The sequence below is a fragment of the Rattus norvegicus genome, chromosome 7 (genome assembly GCF_021556685.1).
Source record: "Rattus norvegicus strain SHRSP/BbbUtx chromosome 7, alternate assembly SHRSP_T2T, whole genome shotgun sequence".
NCBI lineage: Eukaryota > Metazoa > Chordata > Mammalia > Rodentia > Muridae > Rattus > Rattus norvegicus.
Window position 1 is genome coordinate 18957439 of NC_141540.1, and position 19249 is coordinate 18976687.

A 19249-nucleotide genomic window follows, 5' to 3' on the forward strand; every position below is an offset into this window, starting at 1 on the left:
GACCCAAAAGTTCCACCAAAGAATTAGTGAGCCTGAAAAACAAATTAAGCAAAATGGCTGTGTCTAAAATTAATGCAAACAAATCAGTAGTCTTCCTCTACAAAAAAGAAAAACAGGCTGAGAAAGAAATTAGAGAAATGGCACCCTTCATAATAGTCCCAAATAATATAATAACTCGGGGTGACCTTAACCAAGCAATTGAATGGACTGTATGATAAGAACTGCATGTCTCTGAAGAAGGATATTGAATAAGACATTAGAATATGGAAAGATCTTCCATGCTCATGGATTGGCAGGATTAATATAGTAAAAATGGTCATCTTGCCAAAAGCAATCTACAGATTCAATACAATCCCAATCAAAAATCCATCTCAATCCTTCGTAGAGTTAGAAAGTAATTTGTAAATTCATTTCAAATAAAAAAAAAACCTCGAAGGATAGCAAAAACTATCCTCAAAAATAAAAGAGCTTCTGAGGGAACCACCATACCTAACCTTCAGCTGTATTACAGTGAAATAGAGATAAAAACTATACAGAATTGGTACAGAGACAGGAAGGTAGATCAATGGAATAGAATTGAAGATCCAGAAATGAATTCACACATCTATAGTCACTTGATTTTTGAGAAAGAGCCAAAAACATCCAATGGATAAAAGGTAGCATTTTCAACAAATGGTGCTCATTCAACTGGAAGTAAGCATGTAAAAGAAGGCAAATCAATCCATTCTTATTGCCTGTACAAACTGAAGTCCAAGTGGATCAAGGACCTCCACATCAAACCAGACACACTCAAACTAATAGAAGGAAAAGTTGGGAAGGTTCTCAAACACAGGGGCCCTGGAGAAAATTTCCCAGATAGAACAACAATGGTTTGCTGCTCTAAGATCAAGAATTGACAAATGGGATTTCATAAAGCTGCAGAGCTTCTGTAAGGCAAAGGATACTGTCATTAGGACTAAATGGGAACCTACAGATTCGAAAAAGATCTTTTCCAATCCTACATATGATAGAGGGCTAATATCCAAAGTATACAAAGAACTCATGAAGTTAGATTCTGGAGAGACAAAAAACCCTATTAAAAAATGGGGTACAGAGCTAAACAACAAATTCACTGCTAAGGAAGTTTGAATGGCTGAGCAGCACTGAAAGAAATGTTCAACATCCTTATGAATCAGGGAGATGCAAATCAAAAATAACTTTGGAATTCCTCAAACATCAGTCAGAATGGTTAAGATGAAAAACTCAGGAAACAGCAGTTTCTGGAGAGGATGTGGACAAAGAGGAACACTCCTCCATTGTTGGTGGGATTGCAAACTGGAAACCTCTCTGGAAATGAGTCTGGAACTTCCTCAGAAAATTGGATATTGAATTACCTTTGGACCCAGCTATACCTCTCCTGGGCATATCCCCAAAATTGCTTCAGCATACAACAAAGTAACATATTCCACTATGTTCACAGCAGCCTTATTTATAATAGCCAGAAGCTGGAATGAACCTACATGCCCTTCAACAGAAGAATGGATACAGAAAATATGGTACATCTACACAATGGCATACTTCTCAGCTATCAGAGAAAATGTCTTCATAAAATGAATAGGCAAATGGATGAAACTAGAAAATATCTTCCTGAGTGAGGCAGCACAATCACAGAAAAACAGACAAGGTTTGCACCCATTAATAAGTTGATATAAGCCAAAATGTTCAAATTAACCAAGATGCACAGACCACATGGATCTCAAGAAGCATGATCAAAATGGGGATGCTTCACTCCTTCTTTAAAAGGGGAACAAAAATATCTATAGGTGGGAATATAGAGGAAAAGTTTGTAGCAGAGAATGAAGAATCAGCCATTCACAGCCTGCCCTACATGTGGCCTAGATAAGATTGATGAACTTAAGAAGTGTATGCTTATGGGGACCAGAGGTAGATCTCTGTGAGAAACACACAGCTACAATATTTCAAATACAGAGGCAAATGCAAGCAGTAAAACACTGAAGTGACAACCGAACCCTGCTGAAGGAATTAGAGAAAGGTCTGAAGGAGTTGAAGGGGCTTTAGATCCCATAAAAACAAAAATCCCAAACAAGCATTGCTTCCAGGGACTAAACCACTACCCTAAGAATATAAGTGATGGACCCTGGGCTAGCCTTGGATGACTAGGCTTGTTGTAGCAGTGAATAGCCATTTTTCCGCAACAGTGGAAGGGGAAGCCCTTGGTCCTGCCAAGGTTGAACCCCCAGTGTTCTGGATTGTTGGGGAGGGGGACATTAATGAGGGGTTAATGTAAGAACACCCATATAGAACTGCAGGGGAAGAGGTTAAGGGGTTTATGGACAAGAAACGGGGAAACGGAAAAACATTTAAAATGTAAACAAGAAATGCTCAGTTTAATTAAAATGGAAGAAAAGAATTAGTAATCCACAAGTGGGATGTTACATCATCATTGGGAAAGTACACTTTAGTAACTACATTCTTCTCTCTTTTCACATGACATACTGAGTCCAAATTCCTACCAGTTTTTCTTGAGGCTGATACACAATTCAGTCAGACTTGTGCACATTCCTCAGGTGACGGTTATATGTAGATGATTGGCAGAATCTATGGCTACACAGGGAACAGACATAAGGCTTTTCTCCTGTGTGAATCCTCTCATGAGCCTTCAGGTTGGTCTTGTGGCTGAAGGACTTTTCGCATGTGCTACATTTGAAAGGTTTCTCTGGATTGTGTATGATCTCATGACATCTGAGGTCAGAGGCTCTTTTGAATGTTTTCTGACAGGTGGGACAGACAAATGCCTTCTTATTTTGGTGAGTTCTCTGGTGGAGTGAAAGATGACTGGCATATTTGAAAGTCCTAGGACATTCTTCACAATTGTACTGTTTAGGACCTACATGTAATCTCTTTTGATGACTTTTACTTGTCGAGTTTGCCTCCTGATTCTGATAAAGAAGTACAGCCTCAGATGAAAGCTTCTCTGGCCTGGAGGGGACCCCTGGTATGTCCCTAGGGTCATCTTCAGAAAAAGTTAGCCCCAGTGACTCTTGTTGGCTTGTGGATGTTCCAGGACTTCTTGTAAAACCCTGAGGAACCCCACAAGAAACATCTCCCATTTTAGGTTCAGGATGATACATTCTCTGGTTAATGAAGACGGAATCCATCTTCCTCATAGGAATATTATCAGCACTATTTTCTTGAGTAGCATTCTTGGAAGTGGTACAGCACTCTTCCCTGTCTTCAGAGATGTTTGTCCTGTAGAAAATCACCGGTTGTGCCTCCATGGGGATATCTCTCCAAGTGTGAGCACTCAGAAACTCTACATGATGACTGGAGTTGCCTTGACTTGCTCTGGCACCCTGAGTGAATTGAAAAGAATCGAGTCCGTCTTCCTGCTCAGGACACTGCTCTTTCTGTATAATAAGAAGGGAGTTCATCTCATGTCCAGTACTGCTATCACCAATGTTTACTTCAGTAGAATTCCCAGAAGTGTGTTTATTTTCACTGTTTTCTTGTCCTGTGGAAAGAATACAATCTATGAAAATGTACCCAAAAATGGATCCCCACAAATCATGTCTCTTCTGTCCAAGTTACCAACTAACCTGTGGCCAATAATATATCTTCTGCGATGTGTACCGGCATCTGAGTGCTCTCTGGTGTTAGCCCTGTTGCTAATTTCTGTTGTTCCAAAATCTTGATGACTTCTTTTAATGGCATGTTTTCAGAAAATTGGGCTTCCAGTCCTTGCATGGAGACATAGACCTGTAAAAAAATAACAGGTTACCCTTGGCTTGTCCTTGAGTCTGTGGATTACAGACACCTACCCACAACCGTCTAGCCCAGAAAGACTGGCCACTATGGATTAGCTCATTTGTTTAGTCCTAAAATCTAATCATCTTTTCATGGCATTCACAAATTCTGATCTCTAAAGTTACTATAGATGCTGTTTTAAATGTTGAATCACTACCCATACAGAAAGAAAAGGTTATATTCCTATGAGCTCTGCCCACCATATTTTCTTTAAATGGTCAGTGCATTGAAGGAGGATAACCCTTTCTTGCTTTTTTTTTTCAGGGCTGAGGACCTAACCCAGGGCCTTGAGCTTGCACTCTACCACTGAGCTAAATCCAACCCAGGATAAGCCTTTCTTAAAGTGGCCTTCCCATGTTGCCAGATTGGCCTTATTTTATGTGATCTTCTTTTTTAAAGTGCAATGTCTCAAAGAAACACAGGCCTACTCTCAGGTACATGATGGGGTATTATACCAGCAGTGTACTTAGTATTACTTTCATTCATGCAATTTTGAGCTTAAAATAGATTTCAAAGTGTATGTCCAGTATAGTACTTAACTTGCAAGATGTGGTGGTCAAACCATTTAACCTAGCATTTGAAAAGCAGAAGGAGAGTAATTCCTCTGATTCCAAAGACAAAGAGAACTTCATAAGGAAAACATGTCACAAATCTCAAATACTAGGTAGCAACCAACTAAGAAATGAACCAAACAACTTAAAAAAATAAAAATCCAAACAAAATATCTGAAATAACAGAAAACCTTTTTAATCAGATTGTTGGAATCTGTATATGATATAGTTGAATGTATTCAGCGTCTTCAACAATTCTGTCAATGACTGAGAATTATGCAAATCTAACATAATTAAATCTATATAAAATATATCCAAATGTGAATATTTGGACTGACTGAAGCACCATTAATCATCAAAGAAGTTCATATGGGCATTGCATTGCTTTGTTTACATGTAGCATCCATATTTCAATATTAGAATGTTAATATTCTGACATCTCTGTTTTCTAAACAAAGAATCTGTTTTTTGGAGTAGCCAATTCATGAATCCATCTAGTCAATTTGATCACCAGTTTTTGACACAATACCAGGGATCACAGGCTACTGTTGCAAACCTCGTTTTTAAGTGTGTGGAGCAGGATCTAGCAAACTACTCATGACTAAACACTAAGCACCTCCATGAACAAGCTGGGTCACACAAACAATGTATCTCCTCTACATCCTTAAAGGCTTCCCCATGTCAATTCTTTATTCTCTCTGCTAACATGTAAGTATATGACATTTATTTATGCACATAAAGCCTAAGTGATAGGATCCTTTCTGCTAAAAGAATAATTCGAAGCCGTAAGTTTCCTTGGGTATAAATATTTTCATTTGGGGAATAGAATCTCAATTGTAAAAAACAATACACATGATCAATCAAAGGAAAACAAAACAGAACAAAGCCTGCTACTTTTCCCAAAACCCAAATCATGCTATCTTTCTTTCCAACTAAGCCCCTCAGGTACTCACCATGGCAGGAGGCTTCAAGCACTCATCAGTCAGCCCCTCCAAGAATCTCCCCATGTTTCTTCCACTTGCTTCCCAAATCTCTTTCAAGACAAAATTGTCTTTACAGTGTCCAGTGAGGAGAAACTGCTCCAAGACCAGTTGAGAAATCATCTGCTCCTTGCTCTGTTTTTCTGGCTGCAACCATGAGTTAAACATCTGCCAGAGTTTTTGCAGCTCCTGCTTTGCTGAGAAGCCATTTTTGCTTGGGGAAAAGTTGAGCTGGGCACTTGATGAGTCAGAAAATATTTCTCCCCATTGTACAGGAGAAGCATGAGTTGGAATGAACTCTAAATTGTCTTTCTGAAGGTATTTTGCTGCTGTCTTGTGCTTTAAGGCTTCTTTAATCTCTGAAGCCATTGTGGTGACAATGGTCAGAAAGATTCACCTATGGCACTTTTTGTATCTGTTGTGTGACTTTAGGACCCAATGCCAACAGTCAGTGAAAATAATGGAAAAGCTGTGATTTAAAAAAAAAAAAGAAGGAACACATAATTAAAGTTAAGGCAAACAAACCAGAAACCAATTGAGATTTCTGTCACACATGCTTTTATGGGTTCCTGACAGTAAATGTGTCATTTTAGTCCTACAAACATGCTTGCAGGGAAGTGGATGTGGACAAAACATCAGACAAGAATTAAAAAAAAAACTTAACTAGTGTGAAAATCCTGAGTAAAGAATCGATAGACCTATCATAAACTCATAAGAACAGAGCAATGTCTTCTATTCCCCCCTTGGAAAAGTGGAAGTTACTTGCTCTTCCTCAAATTTTAACGTTCAGCCTGGTGTCTCATTCTAAAGTACCAGAGAATACCAACTTCATAAAAAAACTATTTAAAATGAATGACCAACAACATTACATTCACAGGGAAGCAAAAATATATCCATAAACATACCTTGATGTTTCCAACCTAGAATTTTTTTAGTGTTTACCAAAATCAACTACTTGGTCAAGAAAGGTTTGAAAAACAATACTCAACTACTGAGACCTACACATCATTGTGGGGAAGAGTTTGCTGAGCCCACACGTAATAATACAGACACACAGACACACACAAACACACGCTCAAACTCTCAAGGCCATCAAGAAGGGAAGTCTACCTGTTCCCCAAACTTACCTCTTTCAGCACTGGAAATCAAGAGTGATTCCAGGAAGGCATGAGAGGCAGTGTGTGCCTGTCCTGGCTCTGCTTCATCTGAGGTTCTGTTCAAATTGGTTTCCTTTTATACTGCCTGGCTTCAGTGAGTCAGTTACAGATGATGATTGGTTGCACAACGTGATTCAATCAGACTTCTTCTGCCTGGGTGGGGCACATCAACATTTTACTCCTAGAAGTAGAGTCAGGAGAGTCTCTAGCCTCAGCACCACCTGGAAGCCCAGGAGTTCCAAGGTCAGTCTGGCCTGGGAGACAGATACCAAACCAGGGCAGCAAATACAAGCAGGCAAACAACATAGAGGAAAGTCATCTTTTCCTGCTGATTGGGTCACATAAGAAATCTTAACCCAGCCCCAGTTTTCCATCTCTAATGCAATGATTGATGCTTGCCTGGAAAAAGATCACCAAGGCAAGCAGTTTAATTCACTGTAGTGACAGACAAGAGTGCCACCGTGAAAGGAATACAAATGTTGTCATTTTTCTTCCATGACTTCTGACACTGTGTTATCACATAGGGATGTTGGAAACTTGTTTAAATTTCTAGGTTTCCTGAGAAATTGGATCCTAAGTGCTTCAGTGAACTCTGTGAAATCCTTGATAGTGGAATCAGACAGGGCAGTAAGAACCCGAAAGGCGTCTACAGCACAATATAGGAAAGATAGGGGCTTAAGAGGACTTAATTCTTTTGGTATGCATTAGGTATGCCTATTGGGAAAACATTGGCATCATGTGAAGACCATAGATGAAAAAGAAATCAAAATGTGGGGCAAAATTACAGTCTTTGTTATTCACTCTCTCTCTCTCTCTCAAACTCCCTCCCCCTCTCCTGTTTGCTATTATGTTGGAAAATAGATATGTGGTATTACAGTCTGGTCACAATTTCTTTAAGTTGCTCAGAATGATTTTGCATTACAGTTCCATAGCTTTTAACTGCTCAGTACTGCTCAGTACAGACATGCAAGAATTACCTCACTTCCACCAATGTGCGTTTTGCATTTCTGTTTCTCGGTTTTTTTTTGTTTTTTTGTTTTTTTTTTTTTTTTCATGTTGAGACATTGTCACCTTATATATTCCTAGATATAATGGCCCTACTCCTTTAATCAGGTTGACCTGAGATTAACCCAACCTGGCCTCTAACTCTTGAATGCTGGAATTAAAGGTGTTATGAATGGCTTTTTCCAATTAGGATAATTGTTAGGTTCAGTTGTGACCCCTAAATTTGCATGTTGATTTTTTATACACAAAGCAAAGGTCATATATCAACTTTGTGCTGTGCTGAACGTCAGTACAAAATATAGAACCTTAATAGCCATCACCCCAAAGTAGGCTGGAAACTCAGAGATTCCAATTTTTAAAATCTCTACCCTTTTAAATTCACAAAACCAAAATTTTTTAATGTTCAAAACTCAAGCTGACCTTCCTCTTAAGGAAAATATTGTGACAGGACAAAGAAAGCACTACAAATCCTTCAAATAAATTAGGGTTTGTTACAACAATGATTGACTTACTTTGCAAAAATGTATGATTTGTTTTAATTGCTATTGATGATATCCAGGATATTGTTGAACTGATGCAATACTAATAGGAAGAAGCCTTCAGATGAAAGTATATTTTTTATCAAAAAGGAAACATTTTACTGTGGCTCTCTATTTTCTTCCTACATGTGAATTCCAAGAGACACAATTCAATTTAACAATTGAAATACTTGAAGGAGCTTAGTGGCTTTAATCCGGGCCACACCTTTAATCCTGGATCAGAAAAAAGAGGCAGGCGGACCTCTGTCAGTTTGAGGCCAATCTGGACTTCAAATAGAGTTCAAGAATAGCCTGGATAAACAGGTTTCTCAAAAAAGAATAATAATTATAAAAAAAAAAAACCCACACCACGAACAACAACCAAATAAAATAAGCAAAATTTATCACCATAATCAAACACAACATCAACAAAAACAGCAAATAATGCTAGAAATAATTGGGTTCCCTGACACAACTAGCAATAGAGAGATAGAAGACGTGATTTTAAACCTTGTTTCTTTGTTTATTTATTTATTTTTTATTAATTCATTTATTTTTGTGTGTGGAAGGATCCATAATCCTAGCTTACCCATATAAAAGACGCACAATCTAGCTATTTTATTTACAAATTTCAGGCCTACTTAGGGCAGATTTAGAGCTATTCTAACTTATTCTCTAACAATCCAGTCCTTGTTTTCTTGCTGTTTCTCGGGGCCAAGTGTTCATATTTCATCTCTTCCTATGGCAGCCTCCTCTACTGATATCTTCTTTCTTCTTTCTTTCCCTCTGACGGTAATGTATTCACTCAATCCTCAAACTGACATTTTTCCCTCCACTGACCAAACATAGCAACTAGCCTTTTACTGATCAGTTGAGTTGGGGAACAGGGTTCAAATAACATCATTTGGTAGATATATGAATCTGTACTTTGGGGCCAAGTACAGATTAAAAAACAATATTTTGCATTAGAATACAAGCAGCATCACAACAACCCACCACATTTTTTACTTACACTTAGAAGTAAAAATTAGTGGATAAAAATAGCTATTCTTGCATATGAAGAGGTAATTTCAACATGAGTTTGTACGTAAGAAACACCCTCCTAAAAGTATTTGAAGTAGCTGCTGCTGCAGAGAGCCCATGGGCACAACCCAAGAGCGAACTTGAGCCTCGGGACCACAGGTAAGACCAACTTTTCTGCTGCAAGAAAGCTGCCTGGTGAGCTCGGGACACACAGAGGCAGAATTCCTCTAGGACCGGGCACGTCCTGTGTTTCCCGGAAGTCCCACACCCTCGGGTCCCGGCCTGCAGCAGCTCTCTGCTCCCAGACCCCGTGAGAGAGAGACCCAACCGCCTGGTCAGGTGGGCACTCCTGAGGCTGCAGAGCCGAAGAGACCACCAACACTGCCCACCCCTGCCCATATCCCTGGCCCAAGAGGAAACTGTATAAGGCCTCTGGGCTCCCGTGGGGGAGGGCCCAGGAGCCGCAGGACCCCTGCCTGAGACACCTCCGGAACCTGAAGGAAACAGACCGGATAAACTGTTCTAGGCACCCAAATCCCATGGGAGGGAGAGCTAAAACTTCAGACAGGCAGACAAGACTAGGAAACCAGAAGAGACTGCTCTCTGCACACACATCTCGGACATCCAAATATGAATATGACAGGAAGCAATAATCACTATTCCTTAATATCTCTCAACATCAATGGCCTCAACTCCCCAATAAAGAGACATAGATTAACAAACCGGATACGCAACGAGGACCCTGCATTCTGCTGCCTACAGGAAACACACCTCAGAGACAAAGACAGACACTACCTCAGAGTGAAAGGCTGGAAAACAACTTTCCAAGAAAATGGTCGGAAGAAGCAAGCTGGAGTTGCCATTCTAATATCAGATAAAATCAATTTTCAACTAAAAGTCATCAAAAAAGATAAGGAAGGACACTTCATATTCATCAAAGGAAAAATCCACCAAGATGAACTCTCAAACCTAAATATCTATGCCCCAAATACAAGGGCATCTACATACATAAAAGTAACCTTGCTAAAGCTCAAAACACACATTGCACCTCATACAATAATAGTGGGAGATTTCAACACCCCACTCTCATCAATGGACAGATCATGGAAACAGAAATTAAACAGAGACGTAGACAGACTAAGAGAAGTCATGAGCCAAATGGACTTAACGGATATTTATAGAACACTCTATCCTAAAGCAAAAGGATATACCTTCTTCTCAGCTCCTCATGGTACTTTCTCCAAAATTGACCATATAATTGGTCAAAAAACGGGCCTCAACAGGTACAGAAAGATAGAAATAATCCCATGCGTGCTATCGGACCACCACAGCCTAAAACTGGTCTTCAATAACAATAAGGGAAGAATGCCCACATATACGTGGAAATTGAACAATGCTCTACTCAATGATAACCTGGTCAAGGAAGAAATAAAGAAAGAAATTAAAGACTTTTTAGAATTTAATGAAAATGAAGGTACAACATACCCAAACTTATGGGACACAATGAAAGTTGTGCTAAGAGGAAAACTTATAGCTCTGAGTACCTGCAGAAAGAAACAGGAAAGAGCATATGTCACCAGTTTGACAGCACACCTAAAAGCTCTAGAACAAAAAGAAGCAAATACACCCAGGGGGAGTAGAAGGCAGGAAATAATCAAACTCAGAGCTGAAATCAACCAAGTAGAAACAAAAAGGACCATAGAAAGAATCAACAGAACCAAAAGTTGGTTCTTTGAGAAAATCAACAAGATAGATAAACCCTTACCCAGACTAACGAGAGGACACAGAGAGTGTGTCCAAATTAATAAAATCAGAAATGAAAAGGGAGACATAACTACAGATTCAGAGGAAATTCAAAAAATCATCAGATCTTACTATAAAAGCCTATATTCAACAAAACTTGAAAATCTGCAGGAAATGTACAATTTCCTAGACAGATACCAGGTATCGAAGTTAAATCAGGAACAGATAAACCAGTTAAACAACCCCATAACTCCTAAGGAAATGGAAGCAGTCATTAAAGGTCTCCCAACCAAAAAGAGCCCAGGTCCAGACGGGTTTAGTGCAGAATTCAATCAGACCTTCATAGAAGACCTCATACCAATATTATCCAAACTATTCCACAAAATTGAAACAGATGGAGCACTACCAAATTCCTTCTATGAAGCCACAATTACTCTTATACCTAAACCACACAAAGACCCAACAAAGAAAGAGAACTTCAGACCAATTTCCCTTATGAATATCGACGCAAAAATACTCAATAAAATTCTGGCAAACCGAATCCAAGAGCCCATCAAAACAATCATCCACCATGCTCAAGTAGGTTTCATCCCAGGCATGCAGGGATGGTTTAACATATGGAAAACCATTAACGTGATCCATTATATAAACAAACTGAAAGAACAAAACCACATGATCATTTCATTAGATGCTGAGAAAGCATTTGACAAAATTCAACACCCCTTCATGATAAAAGTCCTGGAAAGAATAGGAATTCAAGGCCCATACCTGAAAGACCCCAGCTTAGCAGCAGTAACGCCATTTTGCAAGGCTGTACTTAAGATGACTGGTTCAGGGAAAGGTTAGAACACTGAGTACACAGCGGCTGCCAAGCAGGATGTGTTTGGTTGAAGGCCTGGCAACAGGACGACTGGGGTTGAGCGCCTGACAATGAGAAAAGCCCCGGGAGAGGTCCCACACCCTGGTGGGGGGCCGAGTCAGCCGTTATGTTCCAGGAAGGTAGCTAGGGAACTTGCCCCCGGGCTGAACCCTTGGGGGGCCGAGTCAGTCCTTATGTTCCAGGAAGGTAGCTAGGGAACTTGCCCCCAGGCTGAACCCTTGGGGGGCCGAGTCAGCCATTATGTTCCAGGAAGGTGGCTAGGGAACTCGCCCCCGGGCTGAACCCTTGCCACATTAGAATCCACCAATTATATCCCTGTAACCATGCATCTGCTTCTGTATGCTTGCTTCTGCTCCCCAGAATCCTATAAGAAGCCCATCCTTGGTTCCGTGGGGCGCGCCAGTCCCCCGAGTGACTGAAGCGCCCACAGGTGCCTGTGTATCCCGACAATAAACCAAATCCTCTTGCTGATTGCATCCTGTGGTCTTGGTCTGGTCATTGAGTTGGAGGGTCTCCATCCCGAGGGAAAGTTCTCCCTGAGAACTTTTCAATTTGGTGTGTTGGCCGGGAAAGGAGATCCTCCACCCAGGGACCACCGACCACCCACTGGGAGGTAAGCCGGCCGGCGTCTGTCTGATTCTGTCTCGTTCTGCCCTATTCTGTCTGTTCTGTGAGCGCTCAGCCAGGTTGTTTGGAATTTGGGCGGGACGAAGAAGGAGCTGACGAGCTCGGACTTCTCGCCCCGCAGCCCTGGAAGACATTCCAAGGGTGTTAGGGGCCCGACTTTTCGGGGCTCAATCTGGGACTCTGGTTAGAGGAGGAGGATCCGGACTTACGGCACCTCTGTCTGTATTTTTGGCTTTCAGAGGGCCCCGGACCTTTGCCACCTCCATCTGACTTTTTGCTTTCAGTTTGGTACCAAAGCCGTGCAGCACGCCTGTCTGTTGTTTGTTTGACTGTTGGTGTTGCCTGGTTTTCTCTGTGTCCTAATCTTCCTTAGAACTAACATGGGACAGTCTCTAACAACGCCCCTAAGTCTCACTCTTGATCATTGGAAAGACGTCCACGACCGGGCACACAACCAGTCCGTCGAGGTTAAAAAAGGAAAATGGCAGACTCTCTGCACATCCGAGTGGCCCACTTTCGGAGTGGGATGGCCAGTGAATGGCACATTTAATAAGATCATTATTTTACAGGTTAAAGATCGGGTCGTCCATGGACATCCTGACCAGGTTCCTTATATTATCACTTGGGAGAGTCTCGCCTTAGAACCCCCGCCCCCTGGGCGGAACCCTTCGTGGACACGAATTGGCCTCCCCTCAATCCCCAGCCTGTCCCCTCGGCCCCGCCTGGCCCGCCGGCCACGTCTTCCTCTCTCTACCCAACTCTAATTAAATCAGAGCCTTCTAAGAAACCTGTCCTCCCGGCAGACCCAAACTCCCCTCTCATAGATCTTCTCTCTGAAGATCCTCCTCCCCCATATCGTTTACCTACAGGCCCGGCTGAAACGGAGGAGGCAGAGCCGCCGGCCAGATCAGTTGCCGGGCCACAGTCTGATAAGGGTTTCTCCCCTGTCGCAGGGAGATTGCGCAATAAGCGCGATTTGATGCCAGATTCAACCTCCCAGGCTTTCCCACTTAGACAGGGAACCTGTGGCCAGACCCAATACAGGCCGTTTTCAGCAGCTGACATTTACAATTGGAAACAACACAACCCTTCTTTCTCCAAAGATCCGGTGGCACTCACCGACCTAATAGAATCTGTTTTACTTACCCACCAGCCTACTTGGGATGACTGCCAACAGCTCCTACAGGCCCTCTTAACCTCAGAAGAAAAACAAAGAGTGTTCCTAGAGGCCAGAAAGCATGTTCTGGGAGATGATGGGCGTCCCACCCAGCTGCCTGAGGAAATTGATGCTGCATTCCCACTTAAGAGACCAAACTGGGATTTTAATACAGCTGAAGGTAAGGGACACCTACGCCTTTATCGCCAGTTGCTCCTAGCGGGTCTCCGAGGGGCTATACGACGCCCTACTAATTTGGCTCAGGTAAAACAGGTATTACAGGAAGCAGGGGAAACTCCCTCCGCCTTTCTAGAGAGACTTGAGGAGGCCTACCGTATGTACACTCCCTGTGACCCAGATGACCCAGGACAAATGACGAGTGTCTCTATGTCCTTCATCTGGCAGGCTGCTCCAGATATCAGGACTAAGTTACAGAGGTTAGAAAATTTGCAGGGCTATACATTACAGGATTTACTTAAAGAAGCTGAAGGGATTTTTTACAAGAGAGAGACACAAGAAGAAAAAGAAGATAGAGTTCGCAGAGAGAGGGAAGAGAGAGATAAAAAAAGAAACAAAGAATTGAGTCGAATCTTGGCCGCCGTAGTTCAGGGCCAAGAAAGGAAGGGAGACAGGGGGGGAGCTCGAAAGGGGCTGAAGCTGGATAAAGATCAATGTGCCTATTGCAAAGAGAAAGGGCACTGGGCCAGAGAGTGCCCCAAGAAGCCTGGCGGACCCCGAAAGCCTCGACCATGAATCTCCCTCTTGGCTCTAGATAAAGATTAGGGAGGTCAGGGCCAGGAGGCCCCCCCCCCGATCCCAGGGTAACGCTTAAAGTTGGGGGGCAGCCGGTTACTTTCCTGGTAGACACAGGAGCCCAGCATTCAGTCCTCACCCGAGCTTCAGGACAAATCAGCAACCGGACGGCCTGGGTACAAGGAGCTACTGGTGAGAAACAATACCGATGGACTACGGACTGCCGGGTTCAGCTGGCTACCGGTAAGGTGACCCATTCCTTCTTACATGTTCCGGACTGCCCATACCCTCTGCTGGGCCGTGACCTGCTCACCAAACTAAAAGCACAAATTCATTTTGAGGAAGGAGGGGCCCGAATAACTGGCCCCCACGGAACTCCCCTTCAAGTTCTAACCCTACAATTAGAGGATGAATATAGACTATATGAACCGGGACAGGACAAGCCACAATCCCTAGAAATAGACACTTGGGTCACGAATTTTCCACTGGCTTGGGCAGAGACTGGTGGGATGGGGTTGGCGCTCCAACAGCCCCCCTTAATTATACAGTTAAAGGCCACTGCAACTCCAGTCTCCATAAAACAATACCCCCTGTCACATGAAGCTTATCAAGGTATAAGGCCTCACATTACAAGGCTTCTGGATCAAGGCATCCTAGTCCCCTGCCGGTCGCCTTGGAATACGCCTCTTCTGCCTGTTAAGAAACCCGGCACTGGAGATTATAGGCCAGTACAAGACTTGAGAGAGGTCAACAAGAAGGTAGAAGATATTCATCCGACTGTTCCAAACCCTTACAATTTGCTCAGTACACTGCCCCCTACACATACTTGGTATACGGTTTTGGACCTGAAAGATGCCTTCTTTTGCCTCCGGCTGTGCCCGAAAAGCCAACCCTTATTTGCCTTTGAGTGGAAAGACCCTGAAATAGGGCTTTCAGGACAATTAACTTGGACAAGACTGCCTCAAGGGTTTAAAAACAGCCCAATGCTCTTTGATGAGGCCTTACATCGGGACTTAGCTGACTTTAGGGTTCAGCATCCCACCCTCATACTCCTGCAATATGTAGATGACCTCCTCCTAGCGGCCACTTCTGAAACTGCATGCCAACGGGGAACTGAATCCCTCTTACAGACTTTGGGACGATTGGGCTACCGAGCCTCTGCCAAAAAGGCTCAAATTTGCCAGACCCAGGTTATTTATTTAGGCTACCAGCTACGGGATGGACAGCGATGGCTGACCCCGGCCAGGAGACAGACTGTGGCCGGCATCCCTGCCCCCAAGAATGGCCGACAGCTACGAGAGTTCTTGGGGACGGCGGGATTCTGCCGCCTCTGGATTCCTGGGTTTGCTGAAATGGCAGCCCCTTTGTACCCCCTCACTAAACCGGGGGTGCTCTTCCAGTGGGGACCAGAGCAGCAAAAAGCATTTGAAAACATCAAACAGGCCTTATTGTCCTCCCCTGCCTTGGGTCTCCCTGATATTACCAAACCTTTTGAACTGTTCATCGATGAGAAACAGGGGTATGCTAAAGGGGTCCTAACACAAAGGTTGGGACCCTCGAAACGCCCTGTGGCCTACCTGTCTAAGAAATTGGACCCTGTGGCCTCTGGCTGGCCACCGTGCCTAAGGATGGTGGCTGCTATTGCTGTCCTGATCAAGGATGCTGGAAAATTGACTTTGGGACAGCCACTCACCATCCTAGCACCCCACGCAGTGGAGGCCTTGGTAAAGCAGCCCCCAGACTGCTGGCTCTCTAATTCCCGCATGACCCACTACCAAGCCTTGTTACTGGATGCAGAACGGGTTCAGTTTGGGCCCGTAGTCGCTCTCAATCCTGCCACCTTGCTTCCTCTACCAGAGGAGGCAGAACAGCATGACTGCCTACAAATCCTCGCAGAAGTACATGGAACCAGGCCGGACCTATCGGACCAGCCTCTTCAGAATGCTGACCACACATGGTACACCGATGGCAGCAGCTTCTTGGCAGAGGGAGAGCGAAAGGCTGGAGCTGCAGTCACTACGGAGGACAAAGTGATTTGGGCGAAAGCCCTGCCTGCTGGTACCTCCGCACAACGGGCTGAACTCATCGCCTTGACGCAGGCGCTCAAGATGGCAAAAGGTAAGAGGCTAAATGTATATACAGACAGCCGTTATGCCTTTGCCACGGCACACATCCACAGGGAGATCTACCGGAGGCGGGGGCTGCTCACATCTGAGGGTAAAGATATTAAAAATAAGGCTGAAATTCTGGCCCTCTTAGAAGCCCTATTCTTGCCCAAAAGACTGAGTATTATGCATTGTCCAGGACACCAGAAAGGGCACAACCCAGAGGCACGAGGAAACCGGCTGGCCTATGCCACAGCGCGAGAAACGGCCATGAGCAAACAAATCTTGCCCTTAAATAGCCCAGACCAACCCACGCCCCCACCAGTGGGACAAACCAGTTGGGTTTATGCCCATGAGGACATAGAGCTCCTAGAAAAAATGGGGGCCATCTACCACCCTCAACTAAAACAGTGGGTCTACAAAGGAAAGACAGTTATGCCAATAAAAATGACTTTTGAATTGATCTCCTTTTTACATAAATTAACCCATTTGGGGTTTAAGAAGATGAAAACCTTACTAGATCGGGAAGAAATAAATCTGTGTTTTTTGAATCGGGACAAAGCGATACAAAAGGTGACTGAGAGTTGCAAAGCGTGCGCTCAGGTTAACCCGGGAAGGACCATGATTGGGCAAGGAGTTCATCCTAGGGGACACCGTCCCGGCATCCATTGGGAAATTGATTTTACTGAAATTAAACCAGGTATGTATGGATACAAGTATCTCCTAGTGTTTGTAGACACCTTCTCAGGATGGGTCGAAGCCTTCCCCACAAAGCACGAGACTGCAAAAATGGTCACCAAGAAGCTCCTCGAGGAAATTTTTCCCAGGTATGGCATGCCTCAAGCGTTGGGGTCGGACAACGGGCCCGCTTTCGTCTCCCAAGTAAGTCAGTTGGTGGCCAAATTGCTGGGGATTGATTGGAAATTACATTGTGCCTATAGACCCCAGAGTTCAGGTCAGGTAGAACGCATGAATAGAACAATTAAGGAGACTTTATCCAAACTTACGCTTGCAACTGGCTCAAAGGATTGGGTGGCCCTCCTTCCCCTAGTTCTATATCGGGCCCGGAATACCCCGGGCCCCCATGGTCTAACTCCTTTTGAAATAATGTATGGAGCACCACCCCCATTTGTCCATTTCTTTGATTCAAACATTGCTTATTTTGCTGACAGCCCTTCTCTGAGGGCCCATTTACAGGCCCTACAGATTGTGCAGAGAGACGTCTGGAGACGTTTGGCCGCTGCTTACTAGGACAAGCTTGAGCATCCGGTGGTGCCACACCCGTTCCAGATTGGAGACACCGTGTGGGTGCGCAGACACCAGACCAAGAATCTCGAGCCACGGTGGAAAGGACCCTACACCGTCCTCCTGACTACCCCGACCGCCCTAAAGGTAGACGGAGTCGCGGCTTGGATCCACGCATCACACGTCAAGGCAGTCCGGTCTGAGGAATTGACTAATCACAACACTACACCCCAGACATGGAGAGTTCAGCGCACTCCAAACCCCTTAAAGTTAAAACTCCTACGTGGCTCCTCCTAGTCCTTTTGTGGCCTAGAGTCAGTGGGGGAATAAGCCCCCACCACATTTATAACATTACCTGGACAGTCACTAATCTCATGACAGGAAGGCTGGCTAATGCTACCTCCGTAAGGGGGACGCTGGCCGATGCCTTCCCTCCCTTATACTTTGACCTTTGTGATGTGATAGACTACAAGTGGGAGCCTGGCACTACCCATAATTGGCATCCCTCAACCACCTACTATGGTTGCAGTCCGGCTTCCCACAGCAAAGAGATCTACGTTTGCCCTGGACATAGAGTGAGCCGGCAGTGCGGAGGGCCGGGGAGTGGGTACTGTACCCAGTGGGGATGTGAGACTACTGGGGATGCGTATTGGAAGCCATCCTCATCTTGGGACCTGATAACTCTGAAACGAGACGGTCGGCTTCCTTACACCTTGTGTAAACGGGGCGCGAAATGCAATCCCCTCGTCCTCCACTTCACCGACTCAGGTAGAAGAGCGACCTGGGACGGGCCCAAATCTTGGGGCCTGCGCTTATACGTCACAGGGACCGATCCGGTGGGTCTGTTCTCTCTAAATAGACAAGTCTCTCCCCTGGCCACTCGACCCATTGGACCCAACCTAGTTCTACCAGATCAGAAGCCTCCCTCGCTCCCAGCACAAGCCCAACCCCCGTCATTGCCTAAGGTCACCCAGGCCCCTGGTAGTACCCCTACAAGCCCCTTCTCCACAACGGGGGGCTCCACCATTTTGATCTCCCCGTCGCTAGGCACCGGGGATCGATTATTCAATTTGGTGGCTGGTGCATATCTGGCTCTCAACTATTCAGAGCCTTTTAGGACTCAGGAGTGCTGGTTGTGCCTCATTTCCGACATTATGAAGGGGTGGCAGTCATTGGAAATTATACCAACCTGACTGCTGCCCCAGACAGTTGTGCCAATACCCCCAGCCACAAACTAACTCTGCCCGAGGTCTCGGGACGAGGGCTCTGCTTGGGGAATGTACCCCACACACACCAGACCCTCTGCAACACCACTCAGAAGATTCCCATCGGGAACTACTTCCTGGCAGCCCCAAAAGGCACATACTGGGCCTGCAATATCGGACTAACACCCTGCATCTCAGCCACAGTCCTCAACCAATCCTCTGACTATTGTGTATTAGTAGAAATTTGGCCCAAAGTCACCTACCATGAATCCGAGTATATATACTCGTTTTTCGAGAGACAGACTCGTTTCCGACGAGAGCCTGCCACCCTGACTTTAGCTTTACTCCTAGGAGGAATCACCTTGGGGGGAGTGGCCGTGGGTATAGGGACCGGGACCACTGCACTCATAGAAACTGGTCATTTCCGTCAGTTACAAGCAGCCATGAATGCAGATCTTAAAGCTATAGAAGAGTCTGTGAGTGCATTAGAAAAGTCC

General features: G+C 44.4%; 2 protein-coding genes and 1 long non-coding RNA gene across 4 annotated transcripts in view; 1 reads left to right on the forward strand and 2 right to left on the reverse strand.

Annotated features, from left to right (window-relative positions):
• The window catches only part of LOC102549242 (uncharacterized), a 1084685-nt gene that overhangs the window by 326139 nt on the left and 739297 nt on the right, over positions 1-19249 (reverse strand). The window lies entirely within an intron of this gene.
• LOC134479624 (zinc finger and SCAN domain containing protein 4F-like) lies at positions 2541-5704 on the reverse strand. The gene is made up of 3 exons (XM_087559918.1): positions 5309-5704; positions 3597-3756; positions 2541-3511 (listed from the first exon to the last, which is right to left on the reverse strand). Exons 1-3 carry the CDS (start codon positions 5702-5704, stop codon positions 2541-2543), a joined length of 1527 nt encoding a protein of 508 aa, XP_087416044.1.
• On the forward strand, positions 12669-17901 carry LOC148004480 (uncharacterized). Its single transcript, XM_087559884.1, is given in 3 exon segments — positions 12669-13026; positions 13092-13625; positions 16055-17901. Coding segments are annotated over 3 exon segments (2682 nt in total). The 3' UTR covers positions 17845-17901.